General features: G+C 40.2%; 1 protein-coding gene across 16 annotated transcripts in view; it reads left to right on the top strand.

Annotated features, from left to right (window-relative positions):
• Nucleotides 1–23,555, top strand: part of PCDH11X (protocadherin 11 X-linked) — a 1,093,295-nt gene that overhangs the window by 109,802 nt on the left and 959,938 nt on the right. For all 16 annotated transcript variants that reach the window (XR_005584516.1, XM_039487736.1, XM_039487734.1 and 13 more), the window contains one exon: nucleotides 17,460–18,043. Coding sequence is in view for 15 of the 16 variants with exons in the window: in XM_039487736.1 (XP_039343670.1) it covers nucleotides 17,504–18,043 (540 nt within the window). In the remaining variant the exon portion in view is untranslated. The remainder of the gene's footprint in view (nucleotides 1–17,459; nucleotides 18,044–23,555) is intronic.

Here is a 23,555-nt window from a genome sequence, read left to right as displayed (position 1 = left end):
CCCGACGGGTAGCTGCTAGGGAAAAAGTTTCCAACATCCGTGCACACAGCACGCTCGCACACCTAACTGGAATAGATATGAGCAACACATCTCAAAAAACAACAGTTACAGAAAAGGTGAGTAACCATTTTTCTCCAGGACTGCTGGTTTGGTACCTTTCATAAGCTCTGTTGGAGGGTCCCATGTGCTTCAGTTGGCTTTGTAAAAAAAAAAAAAAGCAACAATAAAAATCTTCCGAGAAGTTCTGACCAACCATAGGTTTTGTTTTTTCCTTGGTGACCAGGTCAGCACGCTCTCAATGATAGCCTTCCGCAGTCCTAGCAATAATTCTGTTTAATATTATCTATACCAGTGATCTTCCCTGAACATCATGGGGGGCCTGCTTATAAGGGGATTCTGTCAGGCAAGTAGGAGGACAAGTGAAGGAGAAACTGCAGGAAGGCTGTAGCTTCTAGGACAGAGGGATCTACGGGGAAAGGGCCTGAGACCTGGGCCTGACCCCTTCCCCCCCTTCTCCCTGACAATGAAGAGCAATTGGACACTGAAAAATGAGCTAGGATGCCTCAGCTGACTGTCTGAATTATTGAGACCGTGTGAGCAACTCTCTGGAGAGAGGGAAGCCAGGTGCTGAGACCACGCCCCAAACTGAAGAGAGAACAAGGGAGGTATGAAGACCTGTTGGGGAGGCTGGACCAGATACCTGTTGTATCAGCTAGAGGGGACTGAGATGCCGCTTCCCCCTTGGGCCCTTGGCCAGGACCAGTGGAGGAGAAGGCTTGGATCTCCCTAACTTTCCTCCCCATATCCAACTGATCAGGGAAACCCAGGGAGCACTGGTGGACAGTGGACTGCAGCTCAGCTGCCAGGCCCTCAGATGGCCCAGCAAGGCTGTTCCACGGTTATAGGAGACTGTTGAGCCACTGTCTGCCCATTGGGCCTGCTGGCCCCATGTGAACCCCACTGTACTGTGATATTAGATGAAGCCTCACATTCCACCAATACCTGAAAAACAATTATGATGAATAAAGATGTGTGTAAATGTCACCCAGAAATTGGTAGGAAAGACCTGGAAGCTGATGGAAAAACTCTATAGACCTATTCGCTGGATCTTGTCCACTCTACCACAGAACACTGCTCACTTGTCTGGATACACAACTCTCACACATCACTTGTTGATCCTCAGCTTAACATGGTCCTGGTCCTGTGCATTATTACTGGTACAGTAAACTCAATGCCAGAACCATGGCTTCCCAGACTGTCACATATCACCTCAAATTCGTTGCAACATGAGATTTCTTTGGGAGTTCCATAGTATTTGAGGGAACCAGGATCTTCCAATACATGAAGACCTAAATAATATACTGAATTTCTTACTCAGATCCAGATAACCTTTTTTGGCATATAGTGCAAAATCTCAAAGACTTAGAGTTTTTCCCCAAAGATGAATGGTGGGTAAGGTGGAATGACACCAATGTCCAAATAAACACCTAATTGAAGACCCAACCAAAGAATGCAGTGGCTTTACACTCCCATAGGAAAATATGGTCCACTTTGAATTGCATTCACTTATTACATGGCAGATGCACCTATTTTCTCCATAAATGGTGTGACAAAGCTCCGAGCCTGTATTTATGGGTCCTGTGCTTCCTGGCGGATTTAGTGGCCTCAGAAGCTCGGGATGACCTCTCTTTCCCAGTATGGTGGCAGAGGTTACCACTTATTGAGCTATTTTCATCACAGGCCAGTATGGGAGGTGGGAAGGTGGAATACCCACAGTCTTTGTTGCTCCTTAGAGCTCCCTAGGTACCGCCTGGTCTCCTGCCTGGACCTGGTCTCCTGCCTGGACCTCTTTCAGAGGGATCTCTGTAGATCATGTGGGAGGGAGGGGGGAAGAAAGGGGGGGAACCCAGGCCCACTCTCTACTCCGGGTTCCAGCCCAGGGACCCTAATGGCAGCAGTTGTTTGCGGCTTCCCTCCTCCACTGACGCTGCTTTGCTTCCCTGGGCCACTTCCCCGTGCTCCGCTTTTCCAAGCTTCACCCTTACATCAGGGTTCAGTACTGCTTCCTCTCCTCCAGCTCCTTTCCCCTGGGCTCCTCTCAAGAGAACTGGCAAGGAGAGCTTTTAAAGTAGTATAATTGGTTCCAGCTGTCTCCATTAGCCTATCAGCCTAAACTGACCCTTTCTCAGGTAATTGAGGTCAGGTGCCAGCATTAGCCTAACAACCTTAGCTGGTTAAATTGGCATCAGGTGTCTTGATTGGCCTGGTGTAGCCCTTGTTTGGCTATCCAGGGAACAGGGCTCTGCTCATTCTGAGGCTGATAGACCTGCCATCCACTACCCTCTTATATCCCTCTGGCCTGAGTCCGTCACAATGGGAACTGAGACACAATCCCATTGTGACTGCAGAAATGAATTTCAAACTTTGGAACACCTCATCAGTTGATGTCCTGGTGGAATTTCTGCCATCCACTCTGCATCACCTGAAGCAATCAATTGGATTTCCAACCTAGACTTGGACATTTAACATTCTAAGACACACAGAAGAAGTGGGTTTTGGATTAAGAACTAGATATTTTTGTTAATTCAAATTTCAGACATGGTCCCGCACTCTTCTACAGCAGTTCTATTACAACAGAGCTATGCTTATGTAAAACAAGTGTCAAGGTGTGGAGAATCAGATCTTAGATGCAGAGGTGTTGAGTTACACGCTCATATGGGCTTGTAATTCAATATGGATCTCATTTTGCCACCCTTACTCATTCTGAGTAGTGCTTACATGAGTCGTTCCACTGGGTCTAAGTAATTACTTTCTACCCATCCTCAATTCCTTTGCCCCATAGTTTCAATTGGATAAATTATTTGTCAATTCCATTCCCCAAATCACTTCAGTGCAGTGTTAACGGTACAGAATTTCAATGGTCTGAGAAGTGATTCCTATACTTAGTATATAAAATACATTGGGAATCTTTCAGGATGAAAGGTAATGTATGCATAAAAGGTATTATTAACAATAACCTCTGCAGTATTGTATGATTTTAAACAAAACTATGGCAATCACGCAGAAAAAAAATATTAATCCACTTTTTTCCCATTAACCACAGAAATAAATGTACAAAGTAAATAAAAAGCAGTTTGTTATATAAAGTTTCCCATACTACGCTAAGTAGGAAACTATTTCTTTTACTAATGAGAGGATGTCTTGAAAATTCACTCATTAATTAATTCACCTTTCAGAAGTTAGTTACTAACCATGAGTACCATAGCTTTTAGCTTTCTGAAGGTGCATGCTGATTGCATGTAAATTAAAAGGCCATTGGCCATGGTTTGCCACGTTACTTTTGTTTTAAGTTTACATCATGAAACATGAGGAAACATTCTTTCCAGCAATGAGAGTGTGAACTAACTACTCATTATTATTTATTGTGTGTATTACAATAGTGTGTAGAGGTCAAGGCCCCATTGTGCTTGGTGCTGTATAAACATATGAGAGAGACAGTCCAAGCCCAAGAGCTTACAGTCTAAAGGCTACATCTACACTAGGAGGCAAGGGTGTGACTCTCCTGCTTGCGTACACATCCTTGTGCTAGCTCCCACTGAGCTTGTGTGAGTGTAAATAATAGTGTAGCACAGGTAACAGCGGGGGCATGGCTTAGCCATGAAGAGTAGGTAACCACGGGGTAGAGGTGGGTTTGTATTTGGCACAGCTAAGCCATGCCTTTGCTGCTGCCACTACCCATTCTACTGTGGCTACACTGCTATTTATACACCCACTAGCTTGGTGAGAACTCGTCCGAGTGTGTGTACGTGAGTGGGGGAATCACACCCCTGCCTCCTAGTGTAGGTGTAGCCTAATTGTCAGACAATAAGAAAAGTGGCTAAAAACAGACGGGTCACAAAGATACAGTGAAATGATGCTGGTCAGCATGAAAAACAAGTGGTCACAGCAAACCAGCTGCCTAACTTTTGTGAAGATTTTTGTAACCATTTTAGCTGAAAAGAGTTTTAAGGAGGCATTTGAAGGATGATGAGGTGGCTTAGTGTAACAGGATTATTCATGAATATGTAAGTATCCTATTTGCTAATAAAGGACACAGTTCTGCAGTCTTTGCTTACATTTTGAATAATTCGTACTGCGTTTAAAAAAAACAACAAAAACATTTTTAGTGTCTTTAGCTCCAGGTCCAATGCCCATTTAAGTCAATGTGAGCCTTTCCATTGACATCAGTGGGTATTGGATCAGACCCTTAGTGCTGATCAAAGGGATCTGTTTGGACTACCTGCCATATTCACTATGAAAAGGGGTTATAGAATCGGGACTTATATTAACAAAAGGTTACACATACAGCTTTGGTCTATGTCACATTTCACTGCTTATGTCAGACCTTTATGCCTGGAAAGAATGTCCTGTTGACGTGTATATAGTCAGCTTCTACTATTAAGTAAGAAGATGGTTAGTAAATGGCTATTAATTTGTGAGGGGGAATTAATAAGAAGGGGCTTGATTTTACTCACATTGAGGTCAATGGTGAAACTGCCATTAACTTCAATGAAACACGATCAAGCCCCGAGTGACTTTTTTCTCTTCTCATTAGTAAAACAAGCACTGTCAGTCTCCTATTTACATATTATAAGTAACTTTGTATAACAAACTGCTTTCCGTGTTCTTTTGTGGTTTTATTTCTGTGCTTAATAGGAAAAAGAGGGTTAATTTTTTTTGCTCAGGGTACACTTTTTCTAAAATCACACAATAGTGCAGCTGCTATTGCTAATAATACCTTTATATATACAGCACCTTTCATCCTGAAAGATCCCCAAAGTGCGTCATAGTTTATAAGTATACGGATTGCTTCTCACACCACTGAAATAATGTACAAGTAATACTGTACTAAAGTGGTTTTGTGTAAGTGAGCAAAGAATAATTTATCCAACTGAAACTATGTGATGAAGGAATGTAGGTAGGGCAGACTGCGAGTACCTGGAATTTGGGAAGGATATTGTTACTAACATGCCTTTTCATGTGAAAAGTGCCAGGGCTCCTTTAAAAAAAATTGCAAAATGATCAGCTTCTCGCTTTATATCTCATTGAGAAAAACAGTGCACTGCATGCCATCATTTCTTTGTTATTGAGTATTTTATTGTTGTTATGCCACTTTGGTTAGAGGAATCTGCTGTATAATTAAATGGTTCCATTGCTCTTACAATGGACTTTGTATTTCAGTAGAACCAATTCAACAAAAATTCACAACATGCTTTACTGATGACAGCATTTGTACTGATGACAGCATTTGTACAGAAAGAAATTAAGAGACTGATTCTGCAAGCACTTATTACTGAGTATAGTACTTGCCCTCAACAGAGCTACTCATGCTAGTGAGTAGTTTTTCCTTTAAGTGCTTGCAAGATTGGGTTCAAACTGCATAGCATGTAACATATTCTACAAGCACCATATATGTAAATATGTTAGGACAAGTGTGAAGAGCGGCAAATTGGCCACATTTTTTAGGCGAATGACTAAACACAGGGAAGTGAGAGGCTCGGACTGTAGAATTGGATTGTTTTATAGGACTGAATTTTAGGACTCATGAGCCAAGGAGAAGAGAGACAATTCTTACTGGGATCATTATGTATTAGGCCTTTGACAAATACCTACTAGTCTGAGTAACCTTTTCATTTAAGTTACATTTAAGCCCATGTAAAAACTAGCAGAAAATTATTAAAATTTGGAGATGATTCCTCTGTTAGCAAATGGCAAAACGTTTCAAGCTCTTACCTAAAGTATCCCCAGTGGACTCGGTCAGTGTTATCTGACTGTGCACTTTGTAAACTGGTTTTTAGGGGAAATGGGTTGTGTGTGAAACATATTTTTTTTTCTTTCTGTGGAAGTGCTCACAAGGATGAATGTAAAATTGTCTGAACTATTCTACTTCTCATGGAATAAACTATAAAAGGGCACAATATTAGCGTCCTGGGCTAGCCTAGGCAATTCCGTTGTTGTCGGTGGAACTATTTGCATGAGTAAGGACTATTTCAGTGTGTAAGGGTTTGTAGGACTGGGCCCTTAATCCACCAGCCTGACAAAACTGGAAATAGGGTTGAAAATGGCACAAAATGTATCAAATTTGAGTCAGTCTTAAGAAGATTAGAAACAGAAGCAAATATTAAAATCTATTTTTCTAACTGTCTTATAACTGTAATCTCCTAATCCTATTTTAGGTAGCCATGTTGACCGTTTGTGTGTGTGTTAGGGGAGGATATCTAGCTAAGGTTCACCAACCTTCCCTTCCCTGATTTTCATTCTTGTGTCCTATTCTGACAGGTTGGTTTACCAGTATGTTAACTTCTGGGAAGTTATCCTGCAAGGTAGTGAGCTATGGAAAGGGATAGATGTTATCCTGGGATAGACAGGAATAAGATTCATTGGAAACAGACATAATTTAAAAGGAGGGGATTAAAAAAAGAATGCAGCTAGAAAACTTCTTAAAGCTCTGATTAGGAGGCTGGAAATTGAAATCTAATGCACGAATCCTAAGACTTCATCCCAGGAGACCAAATGTTCTCTCCTTTTTCTTGCTGGGAAGGAACACTAAACAATGAAGGAGAATTTACCAGATTTTGTGATTTCAGCTATAATTACAGAATATAAATATAAAGAACATCTAATTCTTGTCTTAACAAGATTTTCCAAAAGAAAGAATGACAAAGATGAATGTGTGTGTGTGCATGAAATTTCTGGGGGGAAAGGGAGTATCTTCACCCTAGATGTCAAGTATCAGGGAGTAGTCGTGTTAGTCTGTATCCACAAAAACACAAGGGGTCCGGTGGCACCTTAAAGACTAAAAGATTTATTTGGGCATAGATGGAGATTTTGGTTATACAGGAAGGCAAAAAACAAAACAAAAACCCAATAATTTCTTAACCCATAATTCACCCTGGAGACAACAGGAAGAGCTGTTGTCAGAAAGGGCAGTTTTTTATTTCATGTCTGTTTTGCCTGGTTACAAATCAAAATGCCTGGAGACTGGTTTTTTATTCTTATATTTTTGCCTGTTTCTTGTGTTCACTTTTTGGAGAAGTATAAAATATAACTGTTTTGCATATGTATGTTTTTTAAAGAAATTTTACGTGCTACAAAATTGAAAGACAAAGGCCTTTTCCAGCAGCCAGGCATTGAGGAGCCTGTTCATTTTCAGAACATCTGTAGTAGTACACAGGGGGTGCCATAAACTGCAGTACCAAATATGGTCCCTTTAATACTCTGGCCCCTAAATTTTCAGTGTTTTACCTGTGTGACTCCCATTAAAGTCAGTGGGAGGTCTGTGCTAACCCCCCACCATACATGTCTATGAAAGTGTGCCCCTGGCTTTTTCTTCCTGTAATCCATTTAGTATCAGGATGGACCCTGTATGTACTGCATGTACTCTGATTTGGTGGATTTCTCAGTTCTGTTTGTCCATACAACTGCACAAGGTCTACTTTTCTGGGTATACTCAGGCACTGAAACAATGTAATAGATAATTGTTATCCTCTGGACTTCAGTACTAATTATAATGGGGCAGCTAGATCCTGCAAGCTCTGAGCATGGAGAGGAAACCCTCTGAATGGCTTGCCCAGCTCCTTGGCAGGAAGGGAAGTCAGCTATCTCCATGGCAACGTTCTCTCTTCAGCAGCACTTGTGGAGTTCTCACATGGGATTGGGACATAGAAGGTGAAAGTAGAGCTGAGGGATGCACCGTTGCCACTGCCTGTCCCCCAAAGGACTTGTGGCAAGCAAAAGTTCACTCTCCAGGTGACTCTGACTTCCAGAGCATTCCCTGGGATCTGTGGGATTGTGGTCCCACACATCATTTCCTTAGGGACAACCTATCACTCCCACCTCAGCCAGTGTAACAGCGAGGAGGAAAATCTGTGAAAGAAACATTGCAGATTTTTGTCTTGCCCATAAGCCCTTGCCACTGGAGAGCAAACCAGGCCCATGGCTTGTAGTTATTGTACTGATTTGAAATATAGTCTATATCTCAGAGAAAAAGTGGTTCTGAGGTTATTTTATGTTGTTTGTTTGCAACTGTAATGGGGTGGATATACTCTGATTTCCCTCTTCCCCTGCAAAAAAAAAGGGGGGGAAGGTTCACCCCCACTTCCCCGCTGCAAAGGGGGAGAGAAGCCCAGCTGCCCCCTGGGGCTGCACTCAGGCTGTCAGTTGTGGAGAGAGGAGCAGACGGCTAGCCCCCAGTTATGGGAGGATGTAAATGGAAGAGTGGGTGCTCTATGAGGGGCAATCATGCTAGGGAGACTCCCACTCACAGCCTGGACCTTCACTATGGAGGAGCTGTTTCCAGGGCCCAGCAGGCTGCAACAAAGGGCAGCATTTGGACTTCTAGAAGTGAATAATCTGACAGAGCTGTGGCCTATAGCTCCCCATTAAAGAGAGGCCACAGGCATGCGAGCTATTATTCCAGTAAGACTGGGGCTTGCTGTTGGAAGCTCTGGCCCAGCCAAACCCTAACCCACTGGGTATGCACAGGAACTTAATCTGTTACTATACCTGTTCCAGAAATGCAGTATCCCCTTCAGCGACCAGCACAGCTCTCCATCAGATAATCATCATTTTGAGATGTCCTTTTCACAAATGAATGGGAAATACAGACCTAAGGAATTAGCCTACCCTTTCTGTTAATAAGTCATAACCAGATACCACAATACATCAGAGCCAACTGTGTTCCTTCAGTGCTCTCACCTTTCCCAAATCCAGGCTAAAAATAATATGAAAATAGAGAATGCATGTGAGTAATGTGGTAGTCTAGGATACAGTGCCCCAACGGACAAGCAGAGCCTAAGATATATTTACACCGTTCACCAAACATACATATCTTGTACCATCTGGGCAGAGTTCTCCATAAATTCATTGTCATCATCATTAAGAGTTGAGGGACAAAACAGCTCTGTCTCACAACACACAAACGTATGCCCCAAACAGGACAATATAGGTCTGTCGCATCTTACGCGCATTTAACATGCGCGATTTCAGCTTTACACGGTCGGCAAAAACAAAACAAAAAGAGAAAAATAACAATTTTAATACTATAGTTGTAGTGTGGGCGATTCCGCCTGCCATTACACTCAATGTAATTTTGACTATACGCGATTTTCGCTTTATGCACTGACTGTGGAACGTAACCCCAGCGTAAGATGCGACAGACTTGTACCCCGAATTTCAGTCCTAACAAATAAGACGAGTTAATCAAACTGACTCAGCTGTGATAGGCCTCAAATCTTCCTAATTTCAAATAAAATCCTGCCAACATCTCTATAAAATGCATGCAAGTCCAAGAAATAGACATGAAACTCCATAGTCCATCAACAGAATGCTGTCTCATCAACACTCATTAGGTTCTGCGAACCAATAATCCATTCTTAGAGGCACAACATGATTTGTGCATGGCACGCCCTACAGTGTGCAAGTAGAACATACGTGGTTTTTGGACCAGGAATATGTCCAGCAAAGGATTGTTTCCACACTGAAAGCAAGGAAAGTTGCCATTTCTGCAGGGGAATGATAGGATGCTTTTAACCAGACTTTTATCTAGTAGGTCAGTAGTAGCCAGTTAAGCAAAATAATTTGTACTCCTAAGCAACACATCTGGTTTCTACCTATTCAGTGATGAAGGTTAATATTATCTGGATGCAATGTGCTAATGCAAAATGCATTAGCTATAACATAAGTGATCTTGACCCTACCCATTGCCAAGTGATTGAGACAAATTGCTGATATGTAATTTTACTTTCATTTTTAAGTTTAATCATATATTCTAAATTGAAATAAGTCTAACACTCAAGTATATTCATTTCATATTTTAGTGTCCAATTCTCTTGCTGTGGGCTTGTGGAAGGAAAAAATTATCATGTGGTGGCACAAAAATACATTTTTGATTAGATGTGACATACAGAATTGCCTAGCACTCTTCGGGTGCCATTTTCTGACTCTTTATTTTTGCAATGCATTGTACATTGTTTTTCTTGTGTTTTAATTGTTGCTACGGTGTCAATTCTTAGCATTTGAGCTATAGCATTTAGCTGCATTATAGATTTTTTTTTTATGTACTGCAGTGCTTCTACCTAAGTAAATTGAAGTAGACATCTCATCAGCCGGGAGATCTTCACCTTTTCCTCCATGCTTTCGGTTCTCATTCCATATATCTAATTCTCAACACCGGTGCAAACCTGTTTCATTGCTAATAGCAGTGCCCTCTATTTCCCAGTGTTACCAGTTTATAGGAAAAGTTAATGCAGCATGTGATTACGATTTTCCGAAATAAGTGATAGTCATACTATTTTTCAAATATTTTCAGTTGTGTTAGCTCTCAGCATTTCCCCAAATTTGGAGCTGTAGATTTAGCAGGAAGGGAACTTCAGCTATATGTGGATTAATGTGGAACAATAAAAAGAATGATGGGGACCCACTGGGTCAGCGTACCAGATGCATGTGGATGGAATACAGTTGATTACAGAGCAGCATTGCCCATTTGTTTATGACTATTTCATTTTTATATCTTATAAATACAAGTTGCAGTTCCTCAGAAGCTAGCACTGTACACATCAGTTGCAGGTCGGTATTAATAATTTAGAACTCTATAATTTAGCAAAAGAAACCCCTTGCTGTTTTCCAAGTTTTGACTGTGTGACTTCAGCAACTTCTGGATATCACCCCTTGTTTCTTACACTTCTATTAGTAAATGTGAGGAGAGGTTTTCCCCTTCCTACAGGAACAGGAGCTATGCCAATCAAAACCTAGAAAGACAATGCTCCTGGATGAGCCAAAGCCTTGAATCAATAAAGTACTTTAAACATGCCTAATCTTATGCAGCTGAAGAATCCCAAGTCTTGCTCTTGTTCCTCTGAATTCCCATTTGAATAGTGACTGGTGTTTTCCAATGGTGATAAGAATGTAGGGCCTCATTCTATTACAGTGGTGTAAATTAAGAGTAATGTAGCCCCAGTCAAATCAATGGAGTTACATAGGTAGGAAACTTGGCAAATCAGACTCTTAGAGCATTAAGTTAATACTTCTGGGCATGAAACTTCCTCAGATCTGTTTTTCTGATAGACAGAGGTCTTTCTTCCCAAGCATCTCTATGGAATACACTGTGTGCTGGGGTGGATGCTCATGGGATATTGATGGCTACAAAAAGATTGTGGCCTGGAATAGTGACAGAGTGAGAATTATGCAGAAAAATAACCTTCAATTAAGTGGAGTGAGTAAATATTTGAGAAGGTGTGAGATTAGTTTGCTTCTTAGCTCTAAAAGAACATTTTTTAGCCAGTTAGGGGAACACTTTCCCAGATTTCCAACTACAGGTGAAGGCTGTATCTTTCTTGAAATGTTCACTCATCAAAACAAGTCAGTTTCTTGAATAAAACATAATATATGAGATGATGAACAATTAGAGATTTTTTTTTAAACAAGTTATTGATTTCTAGCAAAAAAAAAAAAAGCGCAACCACCTAACAATGTAGCAGTTGATGTCCATGGAACAAAGCTGATAACCATGTGTTATTAGTGTCAGCATTGAACAGAAGGATTCAGAGATTCAAAGTCTTGAGCACATGGCATGGCACTATGACCCAGCATCTTAGAAGGCTTAGAGTAAAAAGAACTGATTGTGGGAACTGAGGTAGATACAATTGGCTCACACTGATCAGAAGTTAAACCATGTTCAGGTCATACTGTTGACTGACAGAAAGAGTACATGTCACCAGCCATTTGCAAATACTATTAGTGGTCTTCTGCCATAAGAAATATTGGTTTGACATAGTGTTTTGAACTTGTCCTTCTTAGGAGTTCAGCGCTACAAACTTTAGCTACAAACGTCTACATAATATTCCTGAATTGTTATATGCAGTCCTGCATCCAATACTAATCACGGGCCTTTCCAGGTAGATTGACAGCACTTTGAACTGCAGCTAACTAGTGCCTAAGTAGAGACTCAAACTCATTTAATTTATAATCCAAGTCAAGTCTGAACTCAGACATCCAGAGATAATGCTACTGAGCTCTCTGAATATGGTATTCAGCTTCATTTCTGCATCAATACCATGACTTCTATGAATTAAGAGGTCTCAGTCTTACTCCCACTGCATGTAATGGGAGTTTTGGTATTGACTTCAAAGAGAGCAGGTTAAGGCTTACATTCAAAGGAGCCCAAATTTGGATCTGCATTAAAATAAAATTCCAGTGACAATTTTTAATCTTTATTTTCTGCACTGCAGCTCAGTCAGTGTATAGTGTCCATAACTAGACATGCCAAGCCCACAGCTATTAAACTGAAGATAAATTGTAATATGGATTAAATAATAGCATGAGGGTTTAGTGTATTGAATAACAACTGTATTTGTTTTAGTTCACACATGAGAGTGTGTGTGCATGAGCAAATGTGTAACTGCCACCCCGCCTTCTCCTCCCCACGCTCTCCCATATAGGGCATTTGCCATCACAGTTCAGGTGACAGGCACAGCCCTAAGTCATCTTTCCAGCATCTCACAAGCTAATGCTACCTTCTAAAAAACAACTTTGTTCTTCATTTTTTTAGCGGGGCTCATGAAAGGTGCTGCGTTGGCAACCATGGAGCCAGAAGTCCCCTGTTTAGTCATGGTACTAGCGGAGTATTAACAGCAGCAATATGTGCTTTGCCAGTGGGCCTCAACCGTCTAGAACTCACTCACCCCACAGTGACTCTGATTTTCTTCCCTCCCCACATTGTTTTTTATTTTTCTCTGTCCTTTTTATCTTACCACATTATCAATTTATCTTCACCATTTTAGTATCAGTCATTTGTCCCACTTCTGCAATTGCCCTTAATATCCCCTTCTCTCTTTCTCTCTCTTTCTCTCTGCCTAACTAAATTTCCCATTTCTCTGGTCTCCTTCTTTGCACTGATATTCTTAGTTTCTGTTTTTCCCATTTTTATAGTTTTGTATATATGGGGGAAATATGCGCAATAGCCAATGAACTGTTATATGTATTATTCTATTAGAGATATTCTGATTTCTGAATGTCTTGCAAACCTTTTGTTTTGTTTTGTTGCTAGACAACACTTCCCCCTCCTTTTTTCTTTCTGTTGCTGTTGCCATAGCACCCCCATCAGTCCAAGCACAACTGACAGACAGAGAACAGCCATCACTATATAAATAGGTTGTTTTTAAGTGCAGTTCCTGCCCCATGGCATAAGCTGCTTGTTCCATATATCTGAACAGAGAATTTGAATCATGTCACTTTTGCCCCTTAAAGCACCATGGCTACACTGAGGCCGACTGGTTTGGAAGAGAAAAAAGATATCACATCAAAATAGTCCCTGTTTCCACAGCTAAAGAATTGTAAACCAGTGTCAGTCACTTTTTCAACTTGCAGAGTAAGCAGTTTTCCATGAAAACTCCAAACCCCAGTCAATACGTGTATGTACTTGCTTAGTTTAGAAGAATAAAAACCAGAAGCAAGTTTGTATGGGATGGAGGGTCTAAAAGTGACTGCAAAGAGGTGGAACTTACTACCTTAACCAAAATACCAAGGTATGCACAAGCATGATTGTAATTTAACTTACATCCATTTTACATTCATGTAACTCTACTGGGCCTGATTTTTCATGATCTTGCAGTAAAGCTGGTTGGAAATTTTGTAATGGAAGTTCCCTGTTGAAAATGATGTTCATCAAAATCAAAATGTTTTGCTGGAACATGGTACTTTTGACAAAATTTGACAGAAATAAATATGAAATGATTCCAAATAAAAATATTTTGTTTTGATTTTTATATTAATTTTAATATAAGTATATGTATAATTATACTTAATATGTGTGTATATATTATAATAATTTGACATTATCTAAACAGAATGTGGGATAAGGTTGTTTTGATGTTACCAAATCAAAATTTTAAGTAATTTTCGTTCCACAATTTTGTTGTTGTTGAAATTCTGACTCTTCATCCCAATTTGGAATTAAAACAAATTTCAAAATGTCAGAATTTCCCACTGGATGGAAATTCTGTTTTCTGACCAGCTCTGCCTTGCAACTTGTATGATTTACACATGTGCAAATGGAATACCAGAGCAGCATGGTGTCCTTTTATACCTACTTTGCACTACTGAAAATGATTGCACAAAGACAGTCAGGCTTATTGACTGCAGTGGAGTTAGTCTTGATTTACAATGAAGAGAGAATAGAATCAGACCTGCAGTGTCCAATGTGCATGTCTCACATTCAAGGTACTATTCATCAACTGTTATTAATGGATGTCATGATTTGTGTGCTTACCAGAGTACATTAAATTGTTAATGAAGACAATGTAAGATATATCATATGGCTGTAATTTAAATTGAAAAATAAAAACAAAATTTAAGACCTTCTGAGTTTAGGTTGAAACTCCACTATTAACTTACTGCATATAAGCTTGTGATGTCAGGTGTAAGAATGTATATTGTGTTTAGAGCTGCAGTATGGCTAGGTGAGTTAAGGACAGAGTAACAGCTTTACCTTAATAATTATAATGTTGTCCAGTATAATCTATATATGTACAGGTCTGTAGATGTGTGTGTGTGTGTATATGTATATGTTGCTTTTATGATGATATTTATTATAATTATTATCTGTGTGTTATTTTATCCTCATGGTTTCACAAGCAATCTTAGCCCTGGGACTATAATTCACAGGAGGTAAAGCCTTGAGTTATTTTTGTAATCCCTGTGCTCACAAATGAACCAATAAGGTTAAGAATACTATCCCACAGCTACCAGTTCCGTATATGTTTACTGCCGTTTTTCTTCTATATCTGATGTTTACAGTGCTCTTCAGTACACCCAGAATATTTAAAGAACATAATGCCATTCTGAGGCCTTGACAGCCTTTTAAACACTAGCTCTTCGTTGTGGCCAGAATATATTTTTCCTTATTGTTGTGGAAGGAAATGTTATAAATGTATTTATCCCAACTGTAGTGAAAATAAAATATAAACCCACCTCATTTATTTCTTGAAGTAATTTCTTCGTATTGCTGTGTGTGTGTGTGTGTGTGTGTGTGTGTGTGTGTTTCCTTTAACAGGATGTGAGGATTTTTGGTGGTAGCTTGTCATTAATATAGTACATGCTCAGGTATAAAAATAGTACAATATCCATAGTAGTATATTTATATGGTATTATCAGAATCCAGTCATCAAATGCATATCCTGTAGTATTCACCCATGAAAGCTCATGCTCCAATACATCTGTTAGTCTTTAAGGTGCCACAGGACTCATTGTTTCATACTACAATAATGTTACTGTTATTGATCATTGGGAGCTGCTGCTAACTTTCTTAATTATATATTTAAAAGTACATTAGTATTCCCTAATAATGGATTTTTAAAAATAACTGCTTGTACCATACTGTTCCTTCACTCCTGAATGCCTGTGTATTGTTGCATTAAACCTTACACTGAATTATCAGAATGCTGCAGATAATATAGTACCATGCAACATGAACTTAATATCCAATCATGCAAATCCTCACTCATTGAGTAGCCCCAAAGCAGTTAATAGGGAGTAATGTCTTCTTGGGTATGTAAAGATTTGCATGATTAGGTCCTTATTTTGTGTTGCATCTTCCAAGTAAAGCATTTTGGGATGAAATTTATGACATTAAATCATATAGAACAGAAAGAGAATAAAATTAGGAGAGCAAAGAAAGAAGCATCTTTTTTTATATATATGAACATTAAGAAGAGATGCAGTTGAGTTGGTAAGGGGGATGTAGAGGACCAGATCGTTAGTTGTTGTAAATTGAAGTTGTTCCATTGACTTCACAAGTTAATTTTAAATTGATGCCAGCTGAGTGTCTGGCCCATAGGAAGGCTGTTCCAGGTGTCAGAGGTCAGGAGCTGCAGAGAAGCAGACTCTTCTACCAACAATGGAAAGATTGTGTACATTGATGTAGTGTCACATTATATTCCCAAACTGGAGACCTCTACATTTTATAATTTTCCTGAAATTTACTCTGCTGGAGGGATTCACCCTTACTGAAATTAAAGATAATCACCTTTCTCCCTCCCCCACAAGTCTGGGGTTTTCAGGCATCTGTGTTTGTATATACAGCATACAGTTTGTATGAAGCTCAGAAAACAGGCAGAATGGTATTGAATGTTCTTCCCCTTCTCCCTGAAACACATACATATCCTGTTCTAGTATTGATGCCATGAACTAGGTTTCACTGAATATGAGAGTATTTAAGAGAAAGGAACATTGGCAGGTTGTTCAGACTCAAATTTGACCTGATATAGAATTACTTTAATAGAGTGAAAAAAGCCCTGTGGCTGATTTTCCAGCATAATAAAAGTAGCCACTTATCACAGGGTGAGATCAACCCCTAAAAACCATTGCTTAACCTACCAAAGAAAAAGAGTCACAACTCCCATTAAAGTTAATGGCAAGTGTCCAGAATGGACATTATCTCACAAGGTTCTCAGCATTTGTGGGATTGAACCCATTAGGACCTCATCTTGCTGGTCTGTTGTAGTTTAGTTCATGACAACTGGTCCTAGATTTGTGTCATAATAAGAGCTTTAAACATTTGAAGCAGAAAGAGGAGCACCCAGGCAAGCACACAGACCATTGGTGTGATTTGATTACTGCTTTTTTGGGACCTGATCCAAACCCCCTGAAATGAGTGGCAGTGTTTTCATTGTCTTCAATAGTTTTTGGATCAAGTCCTTCCTTGGTTCTGAAGTGGACTGACTGCTGTGTGTTGTGCTAGTATTTGGACTTTCCATCAGTTGTTGGCTGAAGATCTTCAGACATCATTTTGATTAGTTTTCCTTGCGCATGTGAATTGCTATATTAGACGACAGAACATTTTAATGCTTAGAGCTGTAATGTAGTTTTAGTTGTGCGAAATTCAGAGGTGGATTAAAAGCAGTATGGTTTGTATCCCAGCTCTGTGGTCTGCAGAGGTCCATATGCAGAAGTGAATTAGCCCACCCCAGCAGGTGGCAGTCAGCTGACGCCTGCTTGCAAACCACCTGCTGAGGTGAGCTGAGCTTGACTTGGCTGCCTCGCTAGGGAACAAGATCAAGGAGTTGGGAGTGAGAGAAAGATGAGTACCAATGTGGCTGAGGGAGGGCTGGAAAGGAGGGTTTGTCTTTGGGAGCGGAGAGTGGGAAGAACACTCTTTCATGGGGACCCTTGTATTTTTGGAGGATCCATTCTTCACATTCTGAACTCAACATTTATGAAGTGGGAACAACAAAAAGCAGATATAAGGGATTATCTGCTTTATTGCTGCTCATTTTATGTAAAAATGGTCAGAGTAAAAGATAGCATTTCATTGACCTCGTTTTGCAACAATTCTCAAATCACTTGGCTTTTGCATTTCCACCATTTGGCTGGCGTGCTGCTTTAGGGCTTTTTAATAATCTCTTCCTTTCTTTCCTCTTTTCCAGCTACTCTTGGTGTTCTTCAGGAGAACTCATTAGCCATTCTGGAGATGGACTTGCTGTCTGGAACCTACCTCTTGGCAGTCTTATTAGCCTGCATTGTATTTCAGTCCGGTGCCCAAGAGAAGAATTATACTGTGAGGGAAGAACTGCCGGAAAATGTCCTGATTGGCAATTTGCTTAAGGATCTGAACTTGACACTGGACCCGGATGTGTCCCTTTCATCACCTCTTCAGTTCAAGCTTGTGTATAAGACTGGGGATGTGCCATTAGTCCGGGTGGAGGAAAACACTGGTGAGATATTCACTACTGCCAACCGCATAGACCGGGAGAAGTTGTGCTCTGGCATTTTTAGTGAGAACCGCTGCTTTTATGAGGTGGAGGTAGCAGTTTTGCCTGATGAAGTCTTCAGACTGGTCAAGATCAGATTTCTGATAGAGGATATCAATGACAATGCTCCCCTTTTCCCCTCAACAGTCATTAACATCTCCATCCCTGAGAACACAGCCATTAATTCCCGCTATTCTGTCCCTTCTGCCATCGATCCTGACATTGGAGTGAATGGCATTCAGCATTATGAACTTCTTAAGGTGAGTGTCTTTTATTCTTCCATAGTACTGTGTGTTTTGATGTCACTACCAGTTCACAAACTTTGCTGGTCTTCACTAGATCACTGAAATGCAGAAGTACCCTATATTGCCATCCTAGAGATGCACCATATTTGTCCTAAAACGTTGAGTGTGCCCCTATTTGATTACATTAAAGCACATCATGTTATCACTTTGTGAAGATCTGTGTATGTATGTATGTGTGCACAGTATTACGTGATAAATAACATGATGTGCATGTACGTCTGTGCTAAGTGTCCACCAACCTGTTAAGGGGTATATGATTTTTATACAACTGGCCAAAAGTCTTCTCAGCCCACTAAGGCATTTACTCACCAATCACAGTATGACAGGCATGTTTACAAGAGCTTGTGATCGACTAAATTCTTCCTACTGCTTGCAAATTAGATTTGAACAGTGAAAAATCAGCCCAGGGGAACCTTTTTCCTTTATAAAAGACATAAGGAAGGTTCATTGACTCTCTGTTATATTAGTGTAAAGCTTGAATAACTCCAGATTTACTCCTGTGCATCTGAGATCAGAATTTGACCCATAAATGCATCAAGAAAACTTTCAAGATTATTGGTCGGATCCTCGACTGGTGGGCATGGAGCTATAATGATTTACATCAGCTAAAGATCTGGCCCAGTAAACAGAAGGTGTACTACAGAGGTTTCCAACTCATAGCAATTTTATTTGTCAAGAAGGAAGGTTTGTTTGTTTTTTGTCATATATACACACACATTTTGTAAACAGCCCATATGCTAGCATGTGCTTAGTGCATATGATCAGCAGCCCTGGCAGTGAGGCATTTGAAAGAACAAAAGAGACCTGTAAAGTGGACATAAAAGGACTGATATAGAGGAACACTTCCAAAGAAGGAAAGACTAGTCCCTCCACTGAACTGACTTGATCAGATTGTTTCTCTAATGATTGGGTAGGCCTGTGGGGGAGACAAGGGCGGCTCAAGCCATTTCACCGCCCAAGCACGGCGGCATGCCGCGGGGGGCGCTCTGCCGGTCGCCGGTCCTGCGGCTCCGGTGGACCTTCCGCAGACGTGCCTGCGGATGCTCCACCGAAGCCGTGGGACCAGCGGACCCTCCGTAGGCACGCCTGCAGGAGGTCCACCGGAGCCACCTGCCGCCCTCCCGGCGACCAGCAGAGCACCCCCCGTGGCATGCCGCCCCAAGCACACGCTTGGCGTGCTGGGGCCTGGAACCGCCCCTGGGGGGAGAGGGGGGAAGGGGAGTTACGTTATTCTCAATGGCCATTGTAACAATGCCAGTTTGCTTGTAACAAGCAGGGCATTTGATATTACACATCAGAAAGTACTGGAAAATACCAGCTTTTTTCTCCTCTGGCAATGAGAGGGGATGGGCTGAAATGCAGACAGATGTGGAATAGGGAATAAAATAATAAAATGTAAGTGTGTGGAGATAGATGAGGAAGATTTATGGTCACTGCAAGGAGACAATTGCAGACAGATAATTGTTTGACATAAAGTTATGTGGCTCTCAAGTGAAGGTTTCTCTGTATATGGGTGTCCTTAACTGGAGAGTTCAAAACAAAAACTAGTTAAATCCTAAAACCTATTGGAATAGCATATGAGAGGCTGAAAATGTTCCCTCTCCCTGAAGGACTTGGGCATATCTCTGCACAGTTCACTAGACAGTCTCTCTCCACAGCAAGCATCCTGATTTACTGGCCGCCTCCTGCGAGAATGCATAATGGATGCAGGCTATTGCATCATTTGGCTGGCTAGATATCTAACAAACACTGATACTGGTAGTTGCCAGCAATTTAATAAAAATAAAATACTGCTTAATTTTAGTTTTTTTAAAAGTAGCTTACTGCCTGAATTACTTGAGGTGGACTGGATACTAGCTAATGACAAAGGGAGGAAATTATCACTTGTCTTTATGGAAAGCTGTTAAAAAGCAGCAGCATTCCTTTTAAATTTCTCACACACTTAGGATCTGTGATGCACCGGCAACAAAGGGGCACTTCTGTGGTCTTGTGGACGTACATTGTGTAGGTCCTGACTGCTCGTTAAAAATAATGGGAAGGCTTCACAAAGTGTAGCCTTGGGCATGCAGAAGCTCCTGGCATTGGAGGTGTTAATAGAGTAATCTTTTGACTTTAAAAAAGTCATCACAAGTCTGGCATATTTTGGGAGGAAAGTGTTATTGTGATTCATTTGTGATCTTCATTTGTTAACTGTGGTTTTAGGTAGATTTACAGTAAATAGGTAATGGAAAATGATTTATTTAAAATGATCCTCAATGTTGCAATGCTGGGTGGAAATCTAATTCATCTTAACATTTTTTCTGAAGAAAATGAAGCAGAATGAGTTGAGGCTTGCTAAAGGGGAACAAGAAGGGCTTTAACAACTATGTCATGGGTGGGGGAAGAAATACTGGAGTGGTAGTAGACCCATTAATAAATGAGGAGGGAATGACATTAATGGTGACTCTAAAATGGCTGAGCTACTGAATTGCCTTTGTTATAAAACCTAGCCTTTAGCGAGAAAAATAAAACAGGCTTTGGAGAATTCAGAAAGAATGAAAACCTTGTTAAGAAAGGGAAACCAATGTGAATATTGGTATCTGTAGAAATCAGCCAGTACAGTTACTATGCATTGCAAAGTTCTTAAGAGAATTAACTAACAAACTTAATAGACAACTTGTAATTAAAAAAAAAAAAAGAGTAATGAAAGTACAATTTCAATGTGTAAGCACATTGTTCCTTGGTCCCAGCCAAGAAACAATGTGGAACAAATGTGGTATCTGTTTTTAAAAAAAGAAAAAGAGCAGTTCTACCAAAAAGCGTTTAGTGGACCAAATTCTCCTCCCAGCTACACCATACTACCTTCTTTATAACAGTGGTGATGCCTGTTATGTTTGAGAAATTGAGATCAGAATTATGCCCAGTAAATTGAACTTTTAAACCTAGTTAAATAATGGAACTATTCTTAAGAGGAGAAAATAGTCTATCAGTATCGAGGTGATAACAGAACCATGAGCAAAAAGCAACACGCCTTTTATGGTATAAAGAATAAATTTTAGGTAGGCTTGGTCTAGCAGTTCCATAATCAATGTCAGCTCGCACTGACTTTATTGCCGGAATAAGGTCTGTGAAATCAGACCTGCAAATGTTTATTTTAATCCTACTGAAGTGGGAATAATTTCTCTGTTGCCCTTGGGCCCCTTTATACTGCATCAGTAGTGGAAAGGGCTCAGAATGCATCCACATTCTGGTGAATATCACTGGCATCAGGAGGGGGGATCCCTGGACTGGGGTGGTTCTATAACACCCCTTCCCTCTGTACCACGAATGCAGCATCTGACTCAGAGGATGTCCCAGGGTCTGAGGTCAGGGTGCAGCCAGGGTATCATTGCTCTTGCTATACTCTCTTGTTGTTCTCAGCTGATCACAGCTCTTACGGGGTATGGGCAGTCTGAGCACAAGTTAGAGTAGCTTTGAGGCTGCTTTTAATTGAGGTGGGTGGAGAGTTGCAGGGAATCCCTCAAATAGAAAGGTTGGGAGTTTGGTACACATGGAGTTTGTGGCGGGTACAGGGAGATGCAAACCCCTGGTGTGTGCAGTGGACTCAGCCTGCAGAAGCAACAAAGTGACTGTGTAGTAAATATACTGCAACAAAGTGGCTATGTTGTTCTAGATTTAAACACAACAACCTATTTGCAACTCATTTGCAACATCCACAAGCTGTACAGTACTTCCAAGGCATTATCTGCTTCTATTGACATTGACATTTTACTTTTTAATAATTTTAGCTAAGCCTTACTTGCTGCCTGCTTGAGTGCAGAGTTTATTTGTGATACGTGGAGAAGATTATTGGTACATAAATATTTATCTATGAAACAACCTCACACTCAGAACTCAGCTGAACTGCTTAAGGTCCTTAATAGCCAGATTTTCAAGCAATCTTAATTCTGGTTGGAAATATGACGACTTTCAGATGATTTTTCAGCAGTACCTGCTTTCCTCAACATTTATACAGTTAAAGGCATTCAATATATGCGATTGCCTTTAATATACAGTAATGATAGCATTACACCTCTCCAGATGAGGTAAAAGCAGTCAAAATTGTTGCATTCTAATTCATTAGAATATTGCAAAATACATTATTAATCAGTTACAAAGTCATTTTAATATAAGACCGTGCTCAGTGCATTTTTGATAAAACAGAACAAATCATTATTTGAATCTATTGCCTATTATTAAAAATCTATGTAGTTAGCACCTTGGTAACTAATTATCTAATTTTAAATAGGAATAGTTTTTCCAGGTAAGTATATTTGACCCAGTTCCTGCAGTGAGCTCCACACAAGCACAGGAATATGCTCCAATGGAACTTGTTGCAAGATTGAGGCCATTACTTGTACTCTCCTAATGCAGGATTTAATTTGTCTAGTGTTCTGCACAGAAATTTTATAGAGATTTCCTTTCAGAAAGCTTATACTGACCATCTGAGGCTAGCATCCAACCCTCCTTTCCTGTCCATTTTTTCTAGGTTTCTAGGATGTGCCTCAGTAGGCAAGAACTTCCAATAAGTAGCTAAGTGATTCATTGTAAAACACATTCAAACTTTATAACTGACTCTCTGCTTCAACTGTACAGTGTTTGAAGTATCTGAACTCTAACAGGCAGGCAGTTCCATCTATTCTGTGTGTTACTTCCTGTGGTGCTTGCTTAGAGAAGGCTGTAGGGAGGACAGATGGGAGAAGTGCTGGCTGAGTTTCAGAAAAAGACTATGTTTTTACATTTGCATAAAGGACCAGAATCTAGCAGAACAAATGGCATCTAGATAGACTTAAATAAATCACACACATTGTTATCCTGCCTAAGAGACTGTCTGCAGGTTGTAAAAATTTTTCGCCAATCCTGTAAGTGCAGTAGCAATTGCAATTGATCAGGCACTGCAAGAATACTAATTACTTCAGATAGGTTTTCAATAGGTTGCACTATTTTAGAATATAGCACTTTAGCAGCACATAATAAGTTAGGTTCCCTTTTTTCTAAGAATGATCTAAGAAAATATGCAGTTATGCAAGTCATTTTCTGCTAGTAGCCAAAGGAATTTGCTATTCTCATTTAGTCATAGACACAGCATTTTCATAGATTTACAGATTTCAAGGCCAGAAGAGCCCATTGTAATCATCTAGCTGACCTCCTGTATAACACAGGCCATAGAGTTTTCCCAAAATAATTCCTAGATCAGCTCTTTTAGAAAAAAATCCCATTTTGTTTTACAAATTGTCAGTGATGGAGAATCCACCATGGCCTTTGGTTAATTACTATCACTGTTAAAAAAAATTATGCCTTATTTACAGTTTGAATTTGTCTAGCTTCAACTTCCAGCCATTGGATCATGTTCTACCTTTCTCTGCTAGACTGAAGAGCCCATTGTGAAATATTTGTTCCTTGTGTAGATGCTTAGACTTTAATCAAGTCACCTCTTAAACTTCTCTTT

Source organism: Mauremys reevesii, linkage group 9 (assembly GCF_016161935.1).
Source record: "Mauremys reevesii isolate NIE-2019 linkage group 9, ASM1616193v1, whole genome shotgun sequence".
Lineage (NCBI taxonomy): Eukaryota > Metazoa > Chordata > Testudines > Geoemydidae > Mauremys > Mauremys reevesii.
The sequence above is the reverse complement of the archived record's forward strand: the minus strand, read 5'-3'. Positions and strand labels throughout refer to the sequence as shown.